Source organism: Symphodus melops (assembly GCF_947650265.1).
Source record: "Symphodus melops genome assembly, chromosome: 22".
Lineage (NCBI taxonomy): Eukaryota > Metazoa > Chordata > Actinopteri > Labriformes > Labridae > Symphodus > Symphodus melops.
Genome location: NC_136712.1, coordinates 10,678,413 through 10,701,010, shown reverse-complemented (window position 1 = coordinate 10,701,010; position 22,598 = coordinate 10,678,413). Strand labels below are relative to the sequence as shown.

The window sequence follows — 22,598 nt, the reverse complement described above, 5'->3', positions numbered from 1 at the left end:
CTGTAACAGTGAGCAAGTCAACACAATACAGGACAGTGACGCTAACAGTCCTAAATGGAATGCAGCGTTTTGTTGGCATCCAAACGTGACAATATCTTGCAGTGAAAAGATGACCTACTTGGCTTGCTTGTATCTGGTTTCCCCCAGGTATGAACTGGAAAAGATATAGTTTCCTCTAACGTCCCGCATGCGTTATGTCACACTGATGTCTGATCCAGCCAGGTTTGTCTAAAAAATTATAAATTTGGTAAAAAAAAAAAAACCTTCTTTGACTTAATATTGAACCCCATATAGTTTACACAACTTATATTCAATTAAAACGCAAATGCAAATTTGAAGCATTCACACTAAATAGTACTGTAATTGTCATGATAACAAAAATGAACTATGGGCAGGCATAGCGTTTATTTTGTAGGCACATATTTTGCCTTGTAGTCTAGAAACCAGTTCCCACTGTGCAAACTCTCCCTCAATCTTGTTTTCTCTCTGTGTCCAGTCCATTTGTTTGAAATGAGAGAATCTATTACTTCTGCATCATTGTCAATGTACAAACAGCAAAATCATGTGAGCTGAAAACGTTTCATCGGGGAACAAAACTGGAAGTCATGCTGGAATGACAAGCTGAGTTTTAGTTTTAGTCTTTGATCCATGCTACCCTTTTGTAGAACTAGGGACACTGTTTGCATGATGATTTGGCAGAATATTGTGCGACAACACTGATACACATGAAACACACAATAAATGCCAAAAATGATTAACCAATATTTTTCTAAATATGTTGTGCTGTTTTTTCTCTCCAACCAATATCTCTCACTCACAGTGGACATATTTTTTTTGAACAGAGGTATGACTAGTAGCACAATTCATGTTTTTGTTCTATGTAAGCAGTCCAAGGTCCTGATACTGTGCACATTGGCACATCTTCACACCTAATTTGCTGTTAGCTGAGAATTTAGTGTTTGCAGTACATAGAACCCCAAATCCCAACAGTGTTTTACAAAGTGTTGTTTGCAAGTTTTACTGTACACATGTCAACAATTGGGTTTTCATTGGGAGTATCTCTGCCTTACTTTAAAAATGACCCACATACAGTACATGAAGACCTCTTTGTATTGCCATCGGATTTCCCCAATGAATCATGTTTGTCTAAGAGCATACATTTCAAATATGGCCAACAGTATTGATATACAACTTATTTCTAATACCACAGGAAAATGTAAAAAGGCAAATCCCATTACTTTGGCGGCACCTCCATTTTAAAGTAAGTTTTGAGTAAGATGCAAAAGGAGCTAAGTTCACTTTGAATTTCGTCTTTGGCATGCTGTTGTGGTTTCTCCAGAGGAGTTCACAAAGTTCCATCATATTACATCTTATGTAATTCCCTCTCTCTACTCTGGGTTTTAGAGTATAACCCCTGCAAGGTGGGGGGGGGGCAGCTGTCCAAAGGGTCCTTCCATGCCTGTCAGATTTTTATTTTATTTTTTTACATACAGGATTTATATATGTATTCACAATATGGGGTACACGTCATGATACTGTCTTTTCAGCATAAAATAGAATCAACGTTTTTTTCAAATCATTGCTCTACAACACTTTTCCTAAAATAAGGTCTATATTTGGAACATTATATGTCCTGTAAGCAGTTAAGTATAAAGTATGGAAGGTACATTTGTCTTATCGCTGACGTTATCCGCAAGATAAACGCTTGAATGAAATCTTGCTCTGTAGATCAATGTGTGATGAGGAGAAGTCAAATACCTGAAGTTCCATGGACAGCTCCCGCATCACGACAGTCACAGATCAACTGTGACTGAAGAGTTTGTCATGTTCAAGCTCAAAGTGTGTAAAATGTACTCAGTACAATTAACTCCATAAAATATAATGAACTCTATGTTAGACTTGTGTGTTTGGTATTGCTTTAGAAGAACATGAAATCATAACCACATTTTTTATTTCTGTGTGGCATGACTTTGTTCTCGATGCTCCCTCTCTTCAGGCCAGGGAGGAGGAGTCGACTTTTCATTCATGGGGCCCTCGAGTTTAGCTGCAAGGGGTGGGGGTCATACGTTGGAGATAAAAGGCTCTCTCTATTCCATATAGACCTATGACAGAAATGGATAGGCTTTGTTTTTCGGGGACATTAGTCTCTCTACAACCAGACAAAAGTGGAAAGGCAAGTGTCCACTGTGACAATGTTCCTGTATGTTACCGTACGATATAAATGTGACACAGCCGTCACCAATTGTATTAGATACAAGTTATTTATTTACCTGCTATTACAAATCAACGCCTGCCCATGTGTAATGGCTTCACTTGCCCTTTATCTGATCTTCTATTCAGCCGCACGCCTGATGAAAGGAAGAGGACAGATAGAATCTCACTCTACTATAATGCTCTCCACACATGCAGATAATACAGAAACTCTATCTCGTTTTCCATCTCCCTCACAAACACACACATTCAATTACTGCCTTTCAGGAAACCCCACATAAACACACCTTCATGGCCAAGTGGACACAAATAAATCCACACATTAACACATCAGCACTTTCATTCGATTGACCTCTGCTTTCTCATCAGAGAACTTGATTAAACTTTAAATTACATTTTGTCGAAAGCTGTGAGTGTACTTGTGTTGATATGTGATTGTGTGTATGTGTGTGCATGGTGGATTATAGAGGCTGCAGCAGAAAGCAGCACCTTCCAAGAGAAGTCTGGTAATTATATTTATAGTCCCTTTTTGTTTCTGACCCTTTGTTGTACTTTGAAAATGTGTTTTCATGCAATGAACCTAACTCAGGAAATACTTCAGAAGTAGTGAAAAACATAAAAACTAGTCTTAGTTACACGTGTCCTGTAAGGAGCGTCAGGTTTGTGTGGATTATTTCGCCCCCTCTGGACAAACTGGTGCATCTTTTCTTTGTGCTGATTCTCTCCTGCACATATGTAGGTACTGTTTCCTGAGAAAAATCTCAACCTGCTTTCATGCAACAATGAAATTAATCACTTATTATAAAATCTGCAGTGGGGGGGGGCGCTAGTAGCCTCGTTGTTAGCGTGTCCCCACGTATGGAGGCTGTAGTTCTCTTCGTGAGCGGCCTGTGTCCTGAATCTGACCAGTGGCACTGTTCCCACATTCCCCAATCTCTATCTCCCTGATTTACAACTCTTTCCACTGTCCCATCTCTGTAAAAATACAAAAATAAATCTTTCAAAAAAATGCTGTGTGAAATGTTAAAGTCTGTTTTCTTTAGCGTGCTGTCAATTGTCTCCCATGGCAGCGGTTCGAGGCATTACAAATACAACATGGAAACATTCACTCGAATCTCTAATAGTTTCTTTTTGATTTTTGTAGGTTGTGAATTAGGATCATTTTCACATTCTGTAAAATAAACTCAGCAAGGTCACTCATTCTGCTGCATCGTTACATTCCCAAATACGACATAAATGTTACCTTTCCTGCAGGTGTCAATATAACTTGTCTAACTTATAAAATGTGAGTAAAAATTAAATAAAATAAAAATATTATATTAGAGTATTCCTTGCAACTATCAAAAGTCTATGAAAACACTCCTTCAAGCAGGTGGGCCAGGTTCAAATCCCACTTGTGACTTCTTTCCTTGCTTGCCCTGCTTTGACTCCATCCAATGTCCCATCTGTCAAATAAAGGCATATAGAGGCCCACAAAGAAAGATTCAAAGAAGTAAACAAGATGGATGCATTGCACTGACTGTAGAGCGCTTTAAAGCAAACGTTGCCTTTTTAAGGAAGGCGTTTGACAAATTATGCACTTCAAAAATCCGGTTCAGCTTTGCATTAACACAATTTCAAGCACCTTAATACCTGGAAAAACTGTACATCCAACTTTCCTGCTAGTCACTTCCAAACCCAGATCAAAAGGATTTGCTCTATTCAACTGCTAACAAATCCAATTTAGAACATGTTCGCACTTTTCACACGGCTCTTGTAAATGACTCCTCTCCAGGCAACACTCAATAAATTAAAGTAATAAATAATTTCAGAAGGACAATTAAGTCTCCCTTCATTAACCATTTGCTCATTAAGTCTGCCTTCGTTAGTAGAGGTTGGATGATCGCGTCCTGCCAGTCTGTCACGACGCCGATATTTTCCTGCTGCCAAAAGTGAAGCGATGTGAGTGCACACATGTTCAGGCACAAACAAGGAAGTTGGCACAAAAAAAAAAAAAAAAAAACAGAGCCCCACTTGTGTCTTAATGAGTTTCCCTGTTTGCTCAGTGTGCACTGTGCCTTCATTATCATCACCCTCTCAATGCAGAATGCCTCAATGAAAGCAATCAACACCACATCATTACACTCTAGAGGATGCTACTGTAGCTGCAGCTCGCTTTGTCTCCTTGCCATTTTTATCTTGTCTTTGTCTTTCTTTGCTCTGCTTCTTCTCTCATTAAAGCCTTTCTCTTTGTTAGTGTCCTACACCCTTGTTCTTTCTCTTCCCGCAAATGTCTCTTACACTCTTTCCCCCCTTGCCTGTAATTATTTAATCAAATAGTCTGCAGGATTAGGACAAGACTGTACCCCAAACTCTGCTTGACCTTGGCACATAATAGCAAATCAGCAAGGAATTAGGTCTGAATTGCAGTCTGAATAAAATTAGCGCATCTCCTGTTAATTGCATTTTAATGCAGCTGTTGCCATCCTCGTGAAGCAAATTGATTTGTAATTCAGAGGGTGTTGCTGTGCCTGAAAAGAAGATAGTTCAGGCACAGCTTTTAAGTGCACAGGAGCCCCAGCCTTCTGTACACTTCAAGGGGTTTGAGCAAACATTTGCTCTCGCTAATTTGCTCAACGGCAGAAAATGTAAGATTTGATTTTGCATGTGCATGCGGGCGCTGTGTTCAGAACAGATTTTCTGCACAAAGAAGAAGAAGAAGAAGAGGAAGAAAAAAAAAACATTTCCTTTATGCATGTGCTGTGGAATCATTCTCATAGTGTCACCTCCTGGGACCGAGGATGCTCATGTCGCAGAAAGCGTGGCACAATATCCACCCCTCAAATATCACAGAGCAGTCCTCAGAAAAGCAATCATGGCGATGGTGATACACAAGCAGATGAATACATCAGCGATATCACACGGTGCAGTAGTTAATTCCCCCGACAGGTAGAGAGGACAGAAGGCTGCGGCTGAATTATGGAAGCAATTGTAAGGCTCGTCTGGAGCTATTTTTCCTCATACATATGTACACAGATGGATGGATGCATATAAGACATACTTAACTAGGATGCAAACCTTGAGTAATAGCACACCCACACACATTGCTCACACGCCGTCTCCTGCACAGCCGAACTACAGGAGAGCGTGGGAAAGATTTCGGCTTCTGACCTTGGCTTTGGAACACATAACTTTGTTAAAACCACCAGCAGAGACACAAATAATAAGTTGTCTTTTGAAAAGGAAAAAAAAAAAAGTCTGAGTGTGTGTGTGTGTGTGTGTGTGTGTGTGTGTGTGTGTGTGTGTGTGTGTGTGTGTGCGTGCGTGTGTTTGAAAGCCCCAAGTGGAATCAAGTGGAACTGACGCTGATTGAATGAAAGGGGAGACAGTGTTTTCTAAATTCCCTTAGGCAAAGTCATTCCATTTGCTCTCACCAGGGGACACACACCACTTATCAATTTATGAATTGAATCTCATTGTCAGCGTCCAATACACAGCGTGAGAGACACTGAGTAAAGAGGCGCCATTCATTGCATTGTGAGAGAGTGAGGATGTCCCCCGTTACACACACACACACACACACACACACACACACACACACACACACAGTTTATATACACAATATACACAAGTTTATATATGTAATAAGATTGTAAAGTGAAAACTTAAGCTGATAAATTTGCCTGTAAATGATTTGAAAAATGAACAAAAGTCCTTTAGGCTCAAAAATCCTGTGCTGTAAATACATACTTTGTACAAAAACAATCAATGAGCATTAACTTACTGAGGATCAGTGATTACAGCAGAAAAATACATACATTAGAAAATACCTAAAATGTCGACATCGGCATGTGTGTGTGTGTGTGTGTGTGTCTTTTAACCCAAATCATGATCTTTTTACAAACCAACTAGTTTTGTATTATCAGATGGCGATTCTTTCTTTTTATACCTTAAAAATGTTTTTTTTAATTGCACATACAAAACCACCACTAAGTGGTACATGTCCTTTTCTTTTTAAGGATACAGCCGTATAAAGTCTTGTTCTGAGACTTTTTTCCCCCGATCATTCGTTACACTATTAATAACGGCGTACGGCACCAGCAAGATTTCTCTGAAAAGAAGAAACGTGTTGGTACGTGTTCAAACGATCTCAAAGTGACACCAACGTTCACAGAAGGGAAACAACAACGTTTACCCTTCACACGCCTAACATTCTCTGACGTCAGCCATTACGCCTGTGAGTATAAAGTTATCACAAGTGACGTGTCCACAGCCATCAAAATAATACATCACAGCTATTTTAAACACTGTTATCCATCTGTTGACGTTAAATGCAGTTGTGAAATTGCCTGCGTCGTGTGTTTGGATGACCTCCATTTGCACTGTTTCTTTTATATGCTAAGTTCCTTTGGAATTTCCTCTGAGCTACACTGCTGGGACAGCCTGGTTTCCCCAAAAGGATTAACAAAGTTTCTTCATATTACATCTCATGTCATCCCCTCTCTCCACTCTGTATCATCCCCACAAAGCGAGAACGGTTAAAGATTATCTTCAAAAGAAAATCCAACAAAAGGGACACCAATAACTTTGGTTCAACTCAGATTTTCTTTGTGACTGAGAGCCGAGCGTTTCCTTGCCGGAAGAGAAAAAAAATTCTAGAAAAGAAAGCGTGTGTTTTCTTGGGGATTTGGATGTGGAATTTTCACACAATCTGTTGTTTGAATCTCTTTTGTCTGCAGCTAGATAAGAAGTAACACACACACACACGCACGCACACACACACACTCGCTGCGGCTACTGAGCCCCTTGTGTTGAGTGGGCGACTAGCTGTGACTGGCACTGTCAGATTAGCCCATTTATAAAGACATATGTTTATTGCAGCATGTGTGTGTGTGTGTGTGTGTGTGTGTGTGTGTGTGTGTGCGCGCGTGTGCATGCTACATACAGTACTATTTACAGTCTGTGATGCATGCTGCATTATTCATGTTAAACCGTGCAGAGAGATACAGTCTTATGTCATATAATACCAATGTCACAGGCTTCTGCTGGATTATTTGATACCATCACACACACACACACACACACACACACACACACACACACACACACACACACACACGCACGCACACACACACACAGGTACGTTGACTAATCCTTAAAACTCCCACACATACAATCAGTTGAACACTTACTCAAACATGCTGTTAGACATCGGTGGACACTCAAGATTCACTCCCACACTGATATACAATTTTCACACATGTACACACACACACACACACACACACACACACACACACGCACACGCACACGCACACACAGAGGACACACCTAATCGCATTAGGTAAATGTGAAGGAGGCAGTGTGCAGTCAAGAAGGCGCTCTGTGAAGGAACCTGACATAAATCACGTTTCGTTGTTGTTTTTTTTAATGTGCAAATCTCTCACTCAAAGCACAGAGTCGTTGTTAACAAGCATTTCAAACACACACACACCTTTACACACACACTAAGGTAAGGATTTCTGAGGGAAAAGGAACCAGAAATCATGCGGCAGCAAACGCACAGACTTGCTGTGCAAGTGCCTGGGATAGATGTGGATGTGAAATGCCATGGGCGTCATTACGGGAACCATATTTCACAATCATACGGCCATCCATCAGCCCCTGTTCAGCTAATGATGACAATGCCAACACACACACACACGCACACACACACACACACACACACACACTCGTAAAGTGCTCATACAAACACACACCTAGAGAGTGTTCTCCATTGCAGACAGGTGCAGCACAAAGAAGAGGAACACAGCCACATGCATTCACATGAGAACCCTTGAGGATGCTCAATTAAGCCCACACATGTTTAAAACACATCAACACAAAGACATGTCCAATCGGGCACCGCACAAACACATTCATGCGCACGCACTGAATGAAGTGGCTGTTGACAGATTTCAGCTGTAATTGATACCCGTGTTTGGCAGCCATTTTTATTTGGCTCGACCACAAGCCAGGAATGATCTAAGCTCCCCAGCACAAACACACACACACGCACACGCACACACACACACACACACACAGGCTTTCTTTACAAGCACCACTTGAAACATCTTGACACATCTCTCCCCACACATACATGGGAGATAAATCCACACTTTGGGATCTTTAAGGCTAACGCACAGGCTAAAAAATGTTGAAGAAGAAATAAGTTCTGTAAGGGGACGGGTGCAAATCGAATGCACTGAATTCTTCACACCAAGATAAAAACAAAGACAGGAAGAGATTCGTTAAATCTTACCTTGAACAGGCGCAAGATGTTGGCCACCATGATGGACACAGAGCTAGCTGCAGCTCCAATCACCCCTACGATTTTATCTGGCTTTGTGAAGATCGGAGGGTCTCCATTAGCGCAGCGAACATCAGATCCATCCCTCTCTATTAAGGCTTGCACAAACGTCAGGGACTGCTCCAGCGCGTATGTGTCCCTGGAGCAGGTATCCAAGATTCGGGCCCCCAGTGTGATGTTAGGCAGCAACTCGGGGTCCTTGTTGATCAGATCAATGGCGAACATCATGGCCTCTAAACGATGGATGCCCTTTTCCTTTTTCAGCTCCCCGCAGGGTGTGCCGCGATCCCCCCTTGAGTGCACAGGAAATAATCCACCGAGGATGATGTCCCCATCCAGACGGATGGAGTGGGCATACTCAGGTGCGGCCTGGGGGTCTATTGGGATCCTTTGAGGGGAGGTGACAGGAAGGAGCCAGGTGTAGGAAGTCGCCATAAGCAGGAAGAAGGCAGAGGGAGAACCTCGGGAGGATGCCGGGTTCCACTGTGGTTGCATGATCAACTAATGATTACCAGACAACAGCCAATGTGATCTTTACAAAAGATATTCTAAAACTCAGGATGAGTATTGAGGAATACAACCAGGGGTCTTCCTATTGGTCAAAAAGGGAGGGGAAAAGGTCCCCGGGGGTGGAGCTAGCCGAGCCCCATGAGCAAATCATATTCCAGAAAAGGCAGCGTGATGCAGAGAAGGATTTCGTTCAAATGTGGCAGTACTGTAGAAATGTAGCTCTGGTTGATGCTGTTATCCACAAGTCACATCTTCAGCAGAGCCTGTTAAAAAGAGACAGAGAGAGAGAGAGAGAGAGAGAGAGAGAGAGAGAGAGAGAGAGAGAGAGAGAGAGGGGAAGTTTGAGCACCAGTGTGATGTGAACATCAAGCTGCTGTTGGCTGTTGGGATGCATGGTCCACATGACAAACATGAGTAAAACACTCACGGGCTCAAGAAAAATGCAGCCAAGCATAAAAATGTTTTTAAAAAATCCCAAATACACACACGCTCATTTACCTGTACACACTCACATGTGTATCTTTCCAGGAGGAGCTGTCAAATTTGCACTTACATTCTATAATTGAAAACCCAAAGTCTGTCAGTTTATAATCACCTCTGCACAAACACACACATTCACACTCCTCTCTTGGCATATCGATGAGTGGAACAGCTGTTAAATTGACAGTGGAGAACCCTGGGCTATACGCGCAGAGGCTCAGACTACCTGCTGCAGCGGAGATGAGGAGAGCAGGAGAGGAAGGGGGGAGGGGGGAGAGAGAGACACAGACTGAGGAGAGGGAAGATGAAGGAGGAGAGACAGAAAGTGAAACCATGTGAGACAGTGTGAGAGAAACAGGAGACGGCGGTGAAAACGAGAGTGGCACCTTGGAGCAAGCATGCTGCATCTTTCAACGACACCTGTTGTTTCTGCTGCAGCTAAATGAACATATTACATCCTCTTAAGCTAGCTACAAACAGACACACATACGCAAACAAACAAACACAGGGCTTGAAATCTTAAGAGGTAGTTTAAATTTTCAATGTTGTTTTGACTCGTTAACAGCATTATGTGCTGAAAAGTGAACCAACCTGGTCATGATACAAGTGCTAATGTGCTTTCAGCTAATGTGCTTTCAGTTCAGGATATTAATGGTGGAGAATGTCAGAGCAAAGTTTTTGCAAAGTTTTGTCCTTAAGTAGTCATATATGGAGCCCTGCAAGGCAAAAAGGATGTTCGTCAATCCCTTCCTACAGTTTACAAATCTGTGCGCACAGTTTCGGAAACTGTGCCAATCAATTGCATATCCATGCACATGTATTTGTAAACTGTGGGAACAGATTTGAAAACAGGTATGCATAGCTAGATCAATTGTTAGCATGAGATCTCTTAGTAGTCACGTTTTCTTAAAAAAAAACATTTGCTGCGTAAAGAATTACTCACGATATTGGATTCATCTAATAATTCAAGGCTGCTTTACATATGAGGATCAATGTAACTCTGGTGTCCACCAAGCAGCTAGTTAGCTCAGCCTTATTGAAAAGACTTAGAAAAGTAGGAAACATCTTAAGTATAAAGAAGAGGATTTTTTTTGTTTATTGCAGGTCCATCTGTTGCAAAACCTCTCATCATTTAGCCCAGACTGAGCAAAAAAATAAACATTTCAGTTGGGCTTAAGTTAAACTGGCAGTTTTTTTTTTTCTCTCAGGGACACAAATAGGCAAGCTATCCCTCCTTGCTTTTAGTCTTTATGCTAAGCTAAGCTAACCCTCTCTTTGCTATAGTGCTAGGAGTATGGAAGCTATAGTGTTCCATTAGCATATTCACATTTCACTTTCAAACATCCAAGAGTGGATTATATGCATTTATGAACTCAGGCTATATTCAAGGCTAGAATACCAAGTAGGTAAAACTGCCGTGGGCAATGGACCCAAAGGGGCCAAAGGACTTCAGGCTTGCTTTGGGGAAGTTAGAGTGAGGTAATTTAATGAATTGCAAATGTGACTGTCTGTACTGTACACATCTCTAAAGCACATTATCAACCTGAATGTGGAAGATCATTTTTACACCATTGATAGGCCTTCTGCTCTGGTTTGATCCAGAGTCCCTCCATCATGTCATATGAGGCCCTGATGATTATTTTAACAGCATCTTTTCTACTGCCTAAGGATCAGAAACTACTCTTTTACACGCTTAAAGCTTTCTTCAAGGAGCCATGTGTAACTCTCACACCTAGTGGGTTAAATTGGGTATTGCGGTCCAACTTCAAAACATTGGCGCAAGCTGTCTCTCCCCCGCTGCTTCCTCCCTGTAAAGAATTAGGTCAAAGCCACTCATACTCAGCCAACCCTCTATGATTAGAACCCCTGCTTTACATATAGGTTAGCCACTACTCTTCTTGCCACAATATTGTTTATTCAACACTTTTTCCTTGGACTCAGGCTAAATATAGCCCTAATAGGAGCCACTGTAGCTCTCAGACTCAGTTTCTGTTGATCATCTCTCTCTGGCGTTTCATCTTTTCCGTTCTCGGAAATGGGATCTTCCCATCAGGGGGAGCTTCCACACGGACTTAAATTGACCTAATGGATGTCTTTAATCTGGGGAGAGCATATTCATGATTTAAAAAAAAAAAGTTAATTCATGATGTAACTACATGCAACGCTCTTAGGAGATGTGTCAACATAAATCAGATGTATGCGTTTCATGAGTGAACTAAGGCCCTGAGGTTATTAAATGTTTCACGTCTCATTTACGCTGATGACGCTCCTGTCTGACTGCGTGGTCATACGGTGCATCGACACAGTATTTCTCACCCAACAACCTGATCTCGGCTATTACTCTTTTAGTCCTAAGCACCCATGGGAGACCTTGGCCTTTATGACGCCTTACAAAGGCAAAAAAAAAAAGAAAGACTTTCCCCCCCCATGTGGCAGCCTAATGGAAGGCACCAAACGTACCAAAAAGGAGGTTCCCTGACTCAAACATGAAGAGGGTCAAACCCTGGGAGGCTTCAGCTGGCTCATCCCTCGTTTTCATTTAAACCCCTGCCTGGCTGTGCAGGTGAGTGTTCCCCACTTCTTGTTCTTCACTTGTTTTATCCCGTCTGCTTTTTGGTTTCTCTGCATCTATTTTTTCCTCTCATTTGGCCTTCTTGCCCCGCTTCCTTTCCCACATTCCTTCACTTCTTCCTCCTCCCTAGATTCTTTAATTGTCTCCATCTGCTTTTTTTCTTCCTTTTCTCATTCACACCTTTTCTTTTTCTATCATTCCATTCTTCTCTGCCACTGTCTCCTCGTCGTCACCTCCTCATTTCTCTGGGGAGTGTGCTGCTCTTTTCAAAAACTGATAGCTTTTCTCTCTCTCTCTCTCTCTCCCTCTCCCTCTCTCTCTCTCTCCCTATCATAGTAGGTGTTTCTCTGAGGCTTCCATTCAACCATTTCTGTCTATTTTACCTCACAATCTCTGTCACCTCCTTCTACGTCTCTTTCTATTGATATGTTACTCTTCTTAATGCCTTTTGCTCAACCGTCTTCACCACTTTTAAGCGGATTTTTCTGTGAATCAATCAAGATCGTGGGCAGAATGGTGATCCTTCCATCTTCACCCACCCACACACACCCCCTCTGTGGATACACCCCCTAATTCAGTGAGGCACTGGCTTATGTGAATACATTCATAATGAGGCATTTCCTAAAAATACACACAGTATATGGAAAAGACACCCATGCACGGCATTTAATCAAAACTGTGTGCAAATCCTACACATTTTCTCTACAACATCACCAAATGGAAAGACTTACAACCCATGTTCTATGTCATGTTTGGATTGATTTTTATACATAATAATTCATTGAAGTCCCATAGCTTACATTGCTTAGGAACAGACAGACTATAGCACAGCCTTTATTTCTGAAAGCCCATGCTTCTAACATGATTAAGTCATGTGTCTGGAGATAAAACGCAGCCTACAGGTTCAGATATAAAAATGGGAGATCAAAGTCTATGGTTGGAGCTCATTATACAGCGCTATAGGCTTCCTTTCTGCACAGAATTGATGGTATTCTGATTGCACCCTAATTAAGACAGTGCCATCCACTGTGAAAGCAGAGGTACACCATCACATTGATATCTTTAGGGAAGGCAAATTATGGGGCTTTTGCTCATGGCTGTTTAAAGCAGGGTAATATTGAGTTCCTCTAAATGAAACATACCTCTTTCTACTCACCTAACGCAGATTCCAGGTGAAATGAAAAGAATAAATCGGGATATGAATAGAGTCCCATAAGAAATAGGCAGCAAAAGGAACTGAGACAATAAATAAGCCAGAGTACTCATCACTAGAGGGAAAACACCCAGAGAAAAACAGGAGGTGCTTAAAAAAAATAAAAATACAGAATGATTGCATGAAGTACCTCAGGAAATCAAATTGATCCGACAGCGTGTGAAGGGTGAGGAGCTCCGTCTCTCCAGCCTCCCCCACGGACTCCTCAGGGTCCCTGTCCGCCTCAGGCAACTTCCTTGCGGAGCTCAGCAGTTTTTACGCCCAAATATATCAGTCCTCCTGGAGTGAGAGAGAGAGAGAGAGATGTTTTCCACAACAGCAAACGGATTTACAGCCGATATGATAATCCCAATGGCGAAGACAAGACAATGAAAAGCATCTTTAGGTGGTCGATGTTAAGTATTCAATTTTTAAAAAGTGCGCAGTCGTGACCAGCAGCGCAGTTTCCCGGTGAAACGCAATTACGCCTGCGCTTGTTTAATGTGACAAAAACAGGGAGGCTGCCTGTAATGAAGTCAAAACCAAAGAATGTGAGTGAGCTACAGAGAGGGAAAGAGAGAGAGAGCGAGGGATAGAGAGAGAGAGAAAGAGAGAGAGAGCGAGGGAGGGAGAGGGAGAGAGAGAGAGAGAGAGAGAGAGAGAGAGAGAGAGAGAGAAGGGGAGAATCCATCATAGACGGAATCTGTCAGTCATAATCAATATTGTTGGTAAAACCCACCTGATTTCCATCCACGGTGCTCCTTTTCTCCCTCTCGAAGCTTTACGCACTTGGCGCATAGACCCTTTCCCCGCGTGAAGTCCACTCGTGTCGCTTCTACACTGACGCGCGCGCGCGCGCGCACACACACACACTCCTCAGGTCGGTCGTCGGTGCTGAAAGGGACAGCGCACGACTCCACAACCGATGAAACACCACCACCAAACATGAAACATATGCCTATTCCAGCCACCAAATCTTCTTCTAATTGCGCCACTGTCGTCCGCACATTCAATCAAGTTTATGACTAATCAATCGGATCGATAGTTTCCACAGTGGAAAGCTTTGGTTATTTGAACACATTAATAAGTCATAAAAATATGCTCACACAGGCGTTGCGCCACACACTCTTTAATTGCCTCAACTTCAATCCATTTTTACAGCGCCCATTGATTCCCCTTGTAAAAGCAGAGCGCCACGCACGGCTCTTTGGGGCTGAATGGAATTAAATAAATGAACCGCGTCCCATCTGCTGTGTAATAACAATTTGATAAGCTGTGAGGAGAGAGAAAGCAGGCAATCAAAGCGGACCCGGGTGTTCACTCATGTGACAATGTGGAAGATGTGCGCAACATGTCCAATTTGTGACTTTGGCACTGCAGAAGAAGGTGAAAGGAACTCAGGGCAATGGCGCCATCTTGTGACCAAAGGTTTGTAATTGCAGCGGCGGGGGGGGGGGGGGGGGGGGGGGGGGGTGTCGCTGTGGTGTATTTTTTCATCCACATCCATTCAGAGTTGTCCATGACAGTTCTACTGCTTGATAGACATGTTTCTTTGTTTGGCCAGAGGATCCTTCATGGTCTATTGAGAGAACCCTCCAAAATAAAAGATGTACAAGTCTTTAACTAGCCATGGCTTTCAATATGAGGCTGCTGAGAAATACAACCTTTTTGAAGTGTTGAGTGTTTTTTTGTTTTTACAAGCTTGAACACAGAGATACCATGACTTTCCAATCCTGTCCTGCATATCCCATGATGCAACCATCTTCAGAACCTGCTCAACTGGAAAATGCAAACATTCATACATGAGGAAAAGGTTGGATGCATCTTTCAGTTTCACATCATTTACCTCCTCCCAACATTGTTGACAAGTGTACCTCCACACCAAACAACAGAACAAACCTTGTTTTCTTGGCAGCAGTAAAGAAACTGTTGTGTGCTTTTAAACTTTTTAATTCATAGTGCAGAAAGAGACTGATTCTTTTTACCATATGCTCTTCGTTATGTGTTCAAACTCATATTCAATTCACAGCATAAATCCTTGTATCACTCTTTGAGACGTCAAAAGAAATGACGTATTGCAGCACAGGAAATAATGCAGGCAGGGAAACGAGTAATCTTAGGAAAAGAAAAAAAAAAAAAAAGAAGGTGAAAATGCAAATGTCGAAAGAAGCAATTCCTGAGAAGGCAAATGAAATCCCCTCTGTGCAAACACAGTAAACAAACATGATTGATGGAAGTTTATGAGTCATATAAAGAAGAAAAAGCCACACAAAGTCACCCGGTGAGGTTTGAAGCAGTACATTTTTATTTATTAAGTGGTTCGTTTTAACATTCTTGTCACATCTGAAAGGCTTCTGGAACTCTCCTCAGGTTTCTGCAGAAGGTGAGCTTTAGTAACACGTTACAACTGATGATGAGAGAAGTGATACTAACACAAAGAAACATGTCGAGGTCTTCATGACTCAATCCAACAAAACCTTCTTTAAAAGGAATGAGATCGAAAAAAAACAAAACAACTAATGGTGGAACAACGTAAAGCGTACAGATTGTAACTAGTCAGACATGTTTAAAGGAAATGGTCAACCAACAGTTAAGTACAATTCAGTAACTAGTTTGACTGATATAACTATTATTTATATCATCCGGTCCAGGATGAATCCGTATTTACATGTTTTCAAGACCTTGTTGCAGCAGTTATAAAAAAGAAAGTTTGGTCTTTCACTTTCTCTCGGTTTTGTTCCATTTCATGGCTTTCTGTTTGAACATTAAGACGTATCTACATTTGGTCTTTCTTCATATCTTCCTCTTGAACCACGTGCCAGTGTTTCTAGACTACCTCTGGGTACTGTTGCTGTGAACAAACAAAAGCTGCCCGTGGAGGTTTGAGCACAAAGCAGAGACGACGACGACGACAACGACGTCGGGCCGCAAAAGCAAGAGATTCCACGCAAGGTGAAGGTTTGGACAAGTTGACAGGAGGTGAGAAACAGCATTTGATGTGTAATCGACATTGTACAGATTGGAGGAAAGAGCTCTTGAGCTTTCTTTTTCGCCCCCGTTGTGTCAGGATGAGAGCCACAAACAGCTGGTATCAGTTGAATCCTGTTATCCCACCACGACTGCCTCATAAAGAAATCACTGGGCGCCACGTTGCTGTGAAGATGCACTTTTGCCAATCGGACGTCGAGGACTAATTTCTGGAGAGCCACATGGAGTAACGCGATAAGCCACTAATTAATGGTCGCTACGATTTAAATAAGAGTTATTGTGACACCGACGGCAACTTCTCCACATAACGTATTCAAACACACAAGAGCAATTATACAGTATGTGCAGGCGTCTCGTCCCTCTGACTGTAAATTGGATTCTTGCGCATTAGCAGGAGGGATTTACAATAAAGGGGATGATAAGCGTGTTCATTTGATGCTTTGGATGTTCCGCCTGTGGTTGCACACCTCAGAGTTAACAATGTCAGCTGTTAAATGTAAAAAATAATCCGCGTTTAGCAGAACATTAACGTAAAGCTGGTGTGATTTAATATTCATCAAGCATCTCTAAAAGGGTTGTATTGTCATTGCGTCACCTTCAGCCCGTCATAATTAGTGCCACTTCGGTGATTTCTTTTGGTGTTGGTGTTCTGTCTGTCTCGGTCCCTTAGCTCACAGGCGTAGGCTAACGGGCGTCTTAAGACAGCGAGAATTTGGACTAGTTGGCTCAAGATTTAAGGGCGTGAACAGGGGTTGGTCAAAGTCAGAAAAAGTCTTCTGAACATTTTTTTTCCCCCTTGCAGTCCGACAAACAAGAGGGAAAATAACAAGAAAACACACAGGAGTGGAAATGGATAGAAGAGTTTCAAAAACTAGGAAAAAAAACAAAAAAAAACAAATGTAATTTTCAAGAAAAACTACAAATTAAACTTTTTTTTTCTTCTTTTTCTTCCTTGTTTTGACCAAATCCTGCAATCAATCAAACAATTCATCCTGTGATGAAAAAAAATGGCTGCTGTTGGTCACGGCAAAGCTGATAACACAAATTCAGGCTGTGGAAGAAAAGGAAGTGTTTACTTTTCAAACTGTTTTGAAATGCTGATAGCTAAAAAAGGCAGGTCGGTTTGTGTGCATTGTTTCCAGTTGTCTGTCGAGTCCACGATCCAGTTGATTCCCTCCCTCTTCATGGACACACTCGTCCTTCTGTTGTCTCTTTGCTGAAGGATTTTTACAGAGAGCAAAGCCCTACGAGTCAGTCCTGCATATGGAACTCTATGTACACACTGTTGTAAGTAAACACAGATAGAAACAGCCGCAGTGTCTTCTTGTCACCAGTCTCTCTTCTCGTAGCAGTGGACTGGCTTCATAATTTAACTACACAGACAAAAAAATAAAAATAAAAATAAAAATTGTGTCGGATTCCAACAATGTATTTGGTTCCAAAGCAAAAGGAGGAAATCCTTTGTACTTCAATCCTCTTGTTTGTTTCCTTCATCTCTGCGCTCAGCTCGTTCCACTCCTCCATTGTTTGTCGAAATTGAAACTCTTCATCGTACCGGTCTCCTCTTCCTAAGTGTGTGTCCCCTTCATAAACACCGGCAGACTGACTAGAGAGGAGAAGACGAGGAGGAAGAAGAAGAGTTAAAGTTGTGAGAAAAGAGCAAAACAGAAGGACGAGGAGGAATCAGGTAAATAAACAAAAAGCAAGACAAGAAAACGAAGCCTATGGTTCTGATTAAAACGCAGAAATGAAAAGGAGGAAGATGGGAAACGGAGGATTGGTCTATTAAAGTCTACAGAATGACTCCCCCTCCTCATTCTTTGGTCAGGTTCGCAAACAACACACGCATCTTTTACCACAAAAGGAAACTCAGACAGACTTTCACACACGTGCTCAAGAGCAGAGCACACGGCGGCGTGTCGTTGTGGTTTTTGAAAACACGGCTGCAGCCGAGAGAAAACAAGACGGTGGGAATATATGTACTGTGAGTCCGAGAAGAAGAAGGAGGGGGGAATGAGAAGAGGAGGTGCAGACAGGCGTGAAGAAACACAGTCTCAGCAGACTCGGTATACTTACAGTGTTGTGCGTCTCACCAGACCAGAGATTTGGAGCGGGTGCTGACTCCTTTCCTCCTGCTGGCTGCTGCTGTCACTGCGTTACGATGACTCCGCTTGTGAGACTCCAGGTACCTCTGAAGGGAAGAAGAACACAAAAATAAGATCAGGTGTTCGTGTTTTAATGAAGAAATTCATTCAGTCAAGTATGCATGTTATTCAGCTTCCAACACATTGAGTGACAGCGTTCCTAAGGACCCCTTTCAATCTTGATGGAGCTTTATTAGGGAGCGAGTTTCACGTGACTTAAACCTTTTGAAGAGTTTGAGTTAGAAAAACTTATTTCATGTCAATCTCACTTCAAAAAAAAGGACTCTTATGGCCTGTCTGTTTTATTTTGAAGGGCTTAATAACTTGGATTTTAGAAAGTGCTCTAATAAATAGAAGTTAGTGTTATTTTGATCATGAACAAACTGCGACGAGCACATCTACTGCTTTGTGATTACTTTCCAATTTCTATTTCAATCATTTCGGTTATTTCTTTAGTGTTCAGTAAAAAGTGATATTGCATCTGATTCTGCATTAAACCTTTAGAATTCTACACATATTTATTGCATTGTAGATAAAAAGCCACAGGCACCAAATCAATGTATAAAAACTTTTTTTTGATGTGGTTCATACATGCTTTACATCTTTAATTTGTATTTTATTTCAGAGTGAACAAGTGGTTTTGTGTTATTTTTGGCAGGAACAATCTTGAGAGTTTAAATAATGTATGTAATAAACCTCTAAATGTTGAGTCATATTTAATAAAAGGATTTTGATCCAAATTAAAAAAAGAAGCCCATTGAACCCTCCATTGAGTCTTTACATTAGCCTCACACTGATATTGATGCAGTGGAGTATTTGACTTGTTCTTTTACAAGAGGAGAGACTGGTCAGAGTCCATTACCTTCTTGGCGAAGGCTCGTCCACACTGGTCGCAGGCGTGGAGCGAGAAGTTCCTGGTCACTCTGACCTCAGTGGACGACCCTGTGCCGCAGCTCTCTGATTGGGTGTCCTGTCGTCGGGTGTGCGGGGTTTGACTGCCAGAGGAGGAATTGCGCTGATGCGTGTGTTTGTCGCTGCGACGGGTCAGCGGGGGGCTGACGGGGCGATGCTGCTGGTGGGTCTGCTGTCTCTCCTGCTTGCGGGTGACGGGGGGCGACGGGCTCAACACGGGCGATGAAAGGTCCTGCTGTTTGCGAGTGATGGGGGGAGGCGGAGGCGGGGCAGAGGAGGAGGAAGAGGAGGAGGAGGAGGAGGAGGAGGAGGAAGTTGAAGTGGTGGCCGAAGGCGCTGCGGTGCACTCTTGCTTGCGAGTGACCGGGGGGGAGGGGGAGGAAGAGGAGGACGACGAGGAAACGTGGCGTCCGTTCACTTCTTCTTTGACGCTGCTGCTCGTCCTCTTGCTGGGGTTCGGGCTGTTGAGGACGACCTCGGCGAGCCTCTTCACCGCCCGGCTTTCCAGTTTGGGCATGATCTTGGCCAGGTACGCGGATGACTTCTTATGAACCACGGTCACATGGCGAAGGACGTCGCGTTTGCGGCGCGACTCGTAGCGGCAGAGAGGGCAGCGGTAGAACTTGATGAAGATGTCGTTGCCGTCCGTGTGCAGCTCAATGTGCTTCGTTAGATTCTGCCGGGAGCTGAACTGCCGCTTGCACAGCTTGCAGAAGAGCTGCTTGAAGTCAAAGCCCACGGAGAGTTTGGTCAACTTGGCGGGCAGCGCCGCGCTGCACACGTTTCCGCCGCGCGAGCTCGAAGACGACAAGGAAGGCGGCACCTTTGGGCTCGGGGGAGCGTCTTCCTCCTTTACCTTCGTGGCTTTCTGGGCCACGGAAGCACCTTTAGCCGCTCCAGTGCTGCCGCTCGGCGAGGGCGCCGGGCTGCTCTCCACGTCCTCCTCCTCCTCCTCCTCCTCGTCTCCCTCCGAGGCTTTCACTGCTTCCTCCTTCACTTGCACGTTGTTGCTTGGTGCGACGTGAGAGCTGCTGCTGTTTGGAGTGGCTGCTGGAGTGGAGGGAGTCGGCGTGGTGGCGTTCTTGTTACTTTTGATGCTGTATATTTTGTGGACGATGCGCATGTGTCTCTTCAACATGAGCTGAAACAGAAACAAAAACAAGACTTTTTCCTTCTGGAGAAGAGACAGAAGTAATATACACTTAGGATGACCCAGATAACTCCCTAGACTTTAAAGTGCCTGGGAGGCCCTCTCATTTTTATACAATCCAAAGTCAATCAAAATATGACACAAATTACTGATATTCAAGTTTTTTATGGAAAGAAAACACGTTTTAGTTTTCAGTGTCTTTTTGTATTTAACGCTGTTTGTTCGGATTGAATCTATAATTGCTCATTTGAGTGGCGTGACCCAGACAAAAATTCGACAACATGACAAAGTGTCACAAACAGGACAACAAACCTGGGAGCTGTAGTTTCTCTTGCAGAGAGTGCAGCGGCATGACGCCGGGTTCGCCTGCGGAGAGGCTGGGGCCGGACTCTGAGGTTTGGACTGGTTGAGGTTTGGAGGCGGCGTCTTTGAGCTGACGGGGGGGGACTTGGCGTTTTGCCCGCGCGTTGGAGAGGAGTTGCTGCTCTTCCTGGGGGGCGTGGCCTCCAGACTGAAGGGCTGGCCGGGCCGAGAGGTGAAGCCGGGTGTTATGGTGTCCCTTCGCAGGCCCCGGTGCACCTCGTCGAAATGGCGACGCACGTTGGCTTTGGTTGCAAAGCTTTTGAGGCACACTGGGCAGGATTTCCCAGTCGGTGTGCTAAGAGTCCTCTGACGACCTCCAAAATAAAAGCAGACAATTCAATTTTTAATTCCAGGTAATTTCTTTAACAGGCACAATTTCCCTTCGTGATATAAGAAACAAAAAAAAAACTGGTCAAGTGTGAATAAATTCTTACACACCAAACCCTGTACTCACACTCAAAGTTGAAGTTGCCAATTTAAAAGTAGGTCCATGTCAGGTAGTTTTCCTAATCACCATATTAAAGTACTGATAGTTACCTTTCATTAAGATGACTTTTCTTACCTTTGACCATAGAGAGCAGGCTTGTGGGAACTGTACGCGTCTCTGTGAACTTTCGGAGCTCTTCCAGTTTGGTCTGGTGCATCTTTCGACAGTGACGCCTGATGCTGCGGCGAGAGTTAAAGTCCTGACCGCACAGGCAACAAGAGATTGTCACATCTTCAACCTGGACAGGTGGGAGAGAACAGGTATGACACACTACGATCAACAGCTGGTTGTGGACTGCCTGTCTTCTGATTTCAAAAGCATCATGTCCCCCGGTAGTTAAAGCAGCGTCTCCAGCCTCCTACCCCGCTGGTGGATTCTTCGTCTTCAGGCTGCGGCTGCTCCTCTTTATTCTCCTCCTCCGCCTCCCATCTCCTCTGTGCGTGATTGAGCCCAGGGCTCTCTGGCCCCCCCTGCTGGCTCGGCTTGTTGCCTTCTACACCCTCCACTTGTTCCCCTTCCCAAGCCACTGGACTCTCCCTGGCACTGTGAAGGACAATGAGACAAAACAGCCTGAGATGAATGGAAAGCAGAGAGTGACTTGGAATCCCATTCAAACAAGAAGTCGACAGAAATAAAACTGCAGTAGACTGAGTGCACTTTCATCCACTAGCAATCCACGCACCTGGGGTTGTGCGATGGATATCTAGCCAGCTCCTCCTCGGTGGTGAGGTATTGGAACACAGCCTTGGTCGTGGTCTGAATGGGCTCCAGTCGGACAACGTAGTCTGGCCGTTCAGCTCTGGGATATATGGCATCCACTAAGTCCTTCATGGCTACACTCTGTCGATCATCCACTATAGAACATCGGGGGAAAAAAAGCAAACAGTAAATTTGGTGTTTAGTCTCAGTTGTTTACTACAGGTCCAACACTAGACTGGAACCAGTAGAACCAGTTCTTACTCTTATGGCAGCAGAAAAGTCATTGCATCTTATCGTACTTTGCTGATCTGTGTTTTTGAGTGATTGTCTTAAACTTTCGCCTTGTGCAGCACTTCAAGAGACCGTCGGCAAAACATGACGCTGCCAAGGTCAGTCACACAACCTACTGCTTTGTTAGAATATTATCTAACATGCACATCTCCACAGTACATTAGTTATTATCCGGTGCGGTTTGATTTAGATAAGGAGGCATTCTTAGCCTTAAAATAGCAACTTTGTTTTACATTTTCAGTTAATACTTAGTAATAATAGAGTAGAGTAA

At 43.3% G+C, this 22,598-nt stretch overlaps 2 protein-coding genes across 4 annotated transcripts in view; both read right to left on the bottom strand.

Moving 5' to 3' along the window:
• The window catches only part of grm8a (glutamate receptor, metabotropic 8a), a 216,077-nt gene extending 201,489 nt beyond the window's left edge, over positions 1-14,588 (bottom strand). For 2 of the 3 annotated variants that reach the window (XM_079334722.1, XM_079334720.1), the window contains exons 1-2: positions 13,445-13,930; positions 8,492-9,312 (exon numbers count right to left, since the gene is read on the bottom strand). In XM_079334722.1, coding sequence (XP_079190848.1) covers positions 8,492-9,034 — 543 coding nt within the window. In that variant the 5' untranslated portion in view covers positions 9,035-9,312; positions 13,445-13,930. Of the gene's footprint in view, positions 1-8,491; positions 9,313-13,444; positions 13,931-14,032 lie in introns of those variants that run through there. The other variant, XM_079334721.1, reaches the window with a different exon arrangement.
• A 987-nt stretch (positions 14,589-15,575) lies between these two features.
• Positions 15,576-22,598, bottom strand: part of znf800b (zinc finger protein 800b) — a 28,823-nt gene continuing 21,800 nt past the window's right edge. Inside the window, exons 6-12 of the mRNA XM_079335818.1 lie at positions 22,020-22,191; positions 21,700-21,880; positions 21,413-21,575; positions 20,800-21,164; positions 19,288-20,478; positions 18,358-18,472; positions 15,576-17,887 (exon numbers count right to left, since the gene is read on the bottom strand). Coding sequence (XP_079191944.1) covers positions 18,371-18,472; positions 19,288-20,478; positions 20,800-21,164; positions 21,413-21,575; positions 21,700-21,880; positions 22,020-22,191 — 2,174 coding nt within the window. The 3' untranslated portion in view covers positions 15,576-17,887; positions 18,358-18,370. The remainder of the gene's footprint in view (positions 17,888-18,357; positions 18,473-19,287; positions 20,479-20,799; positions 21,165-21,412; positions 21,576-21,699; positions 21,881-22,019; positions 22,192-22,598) is intronic.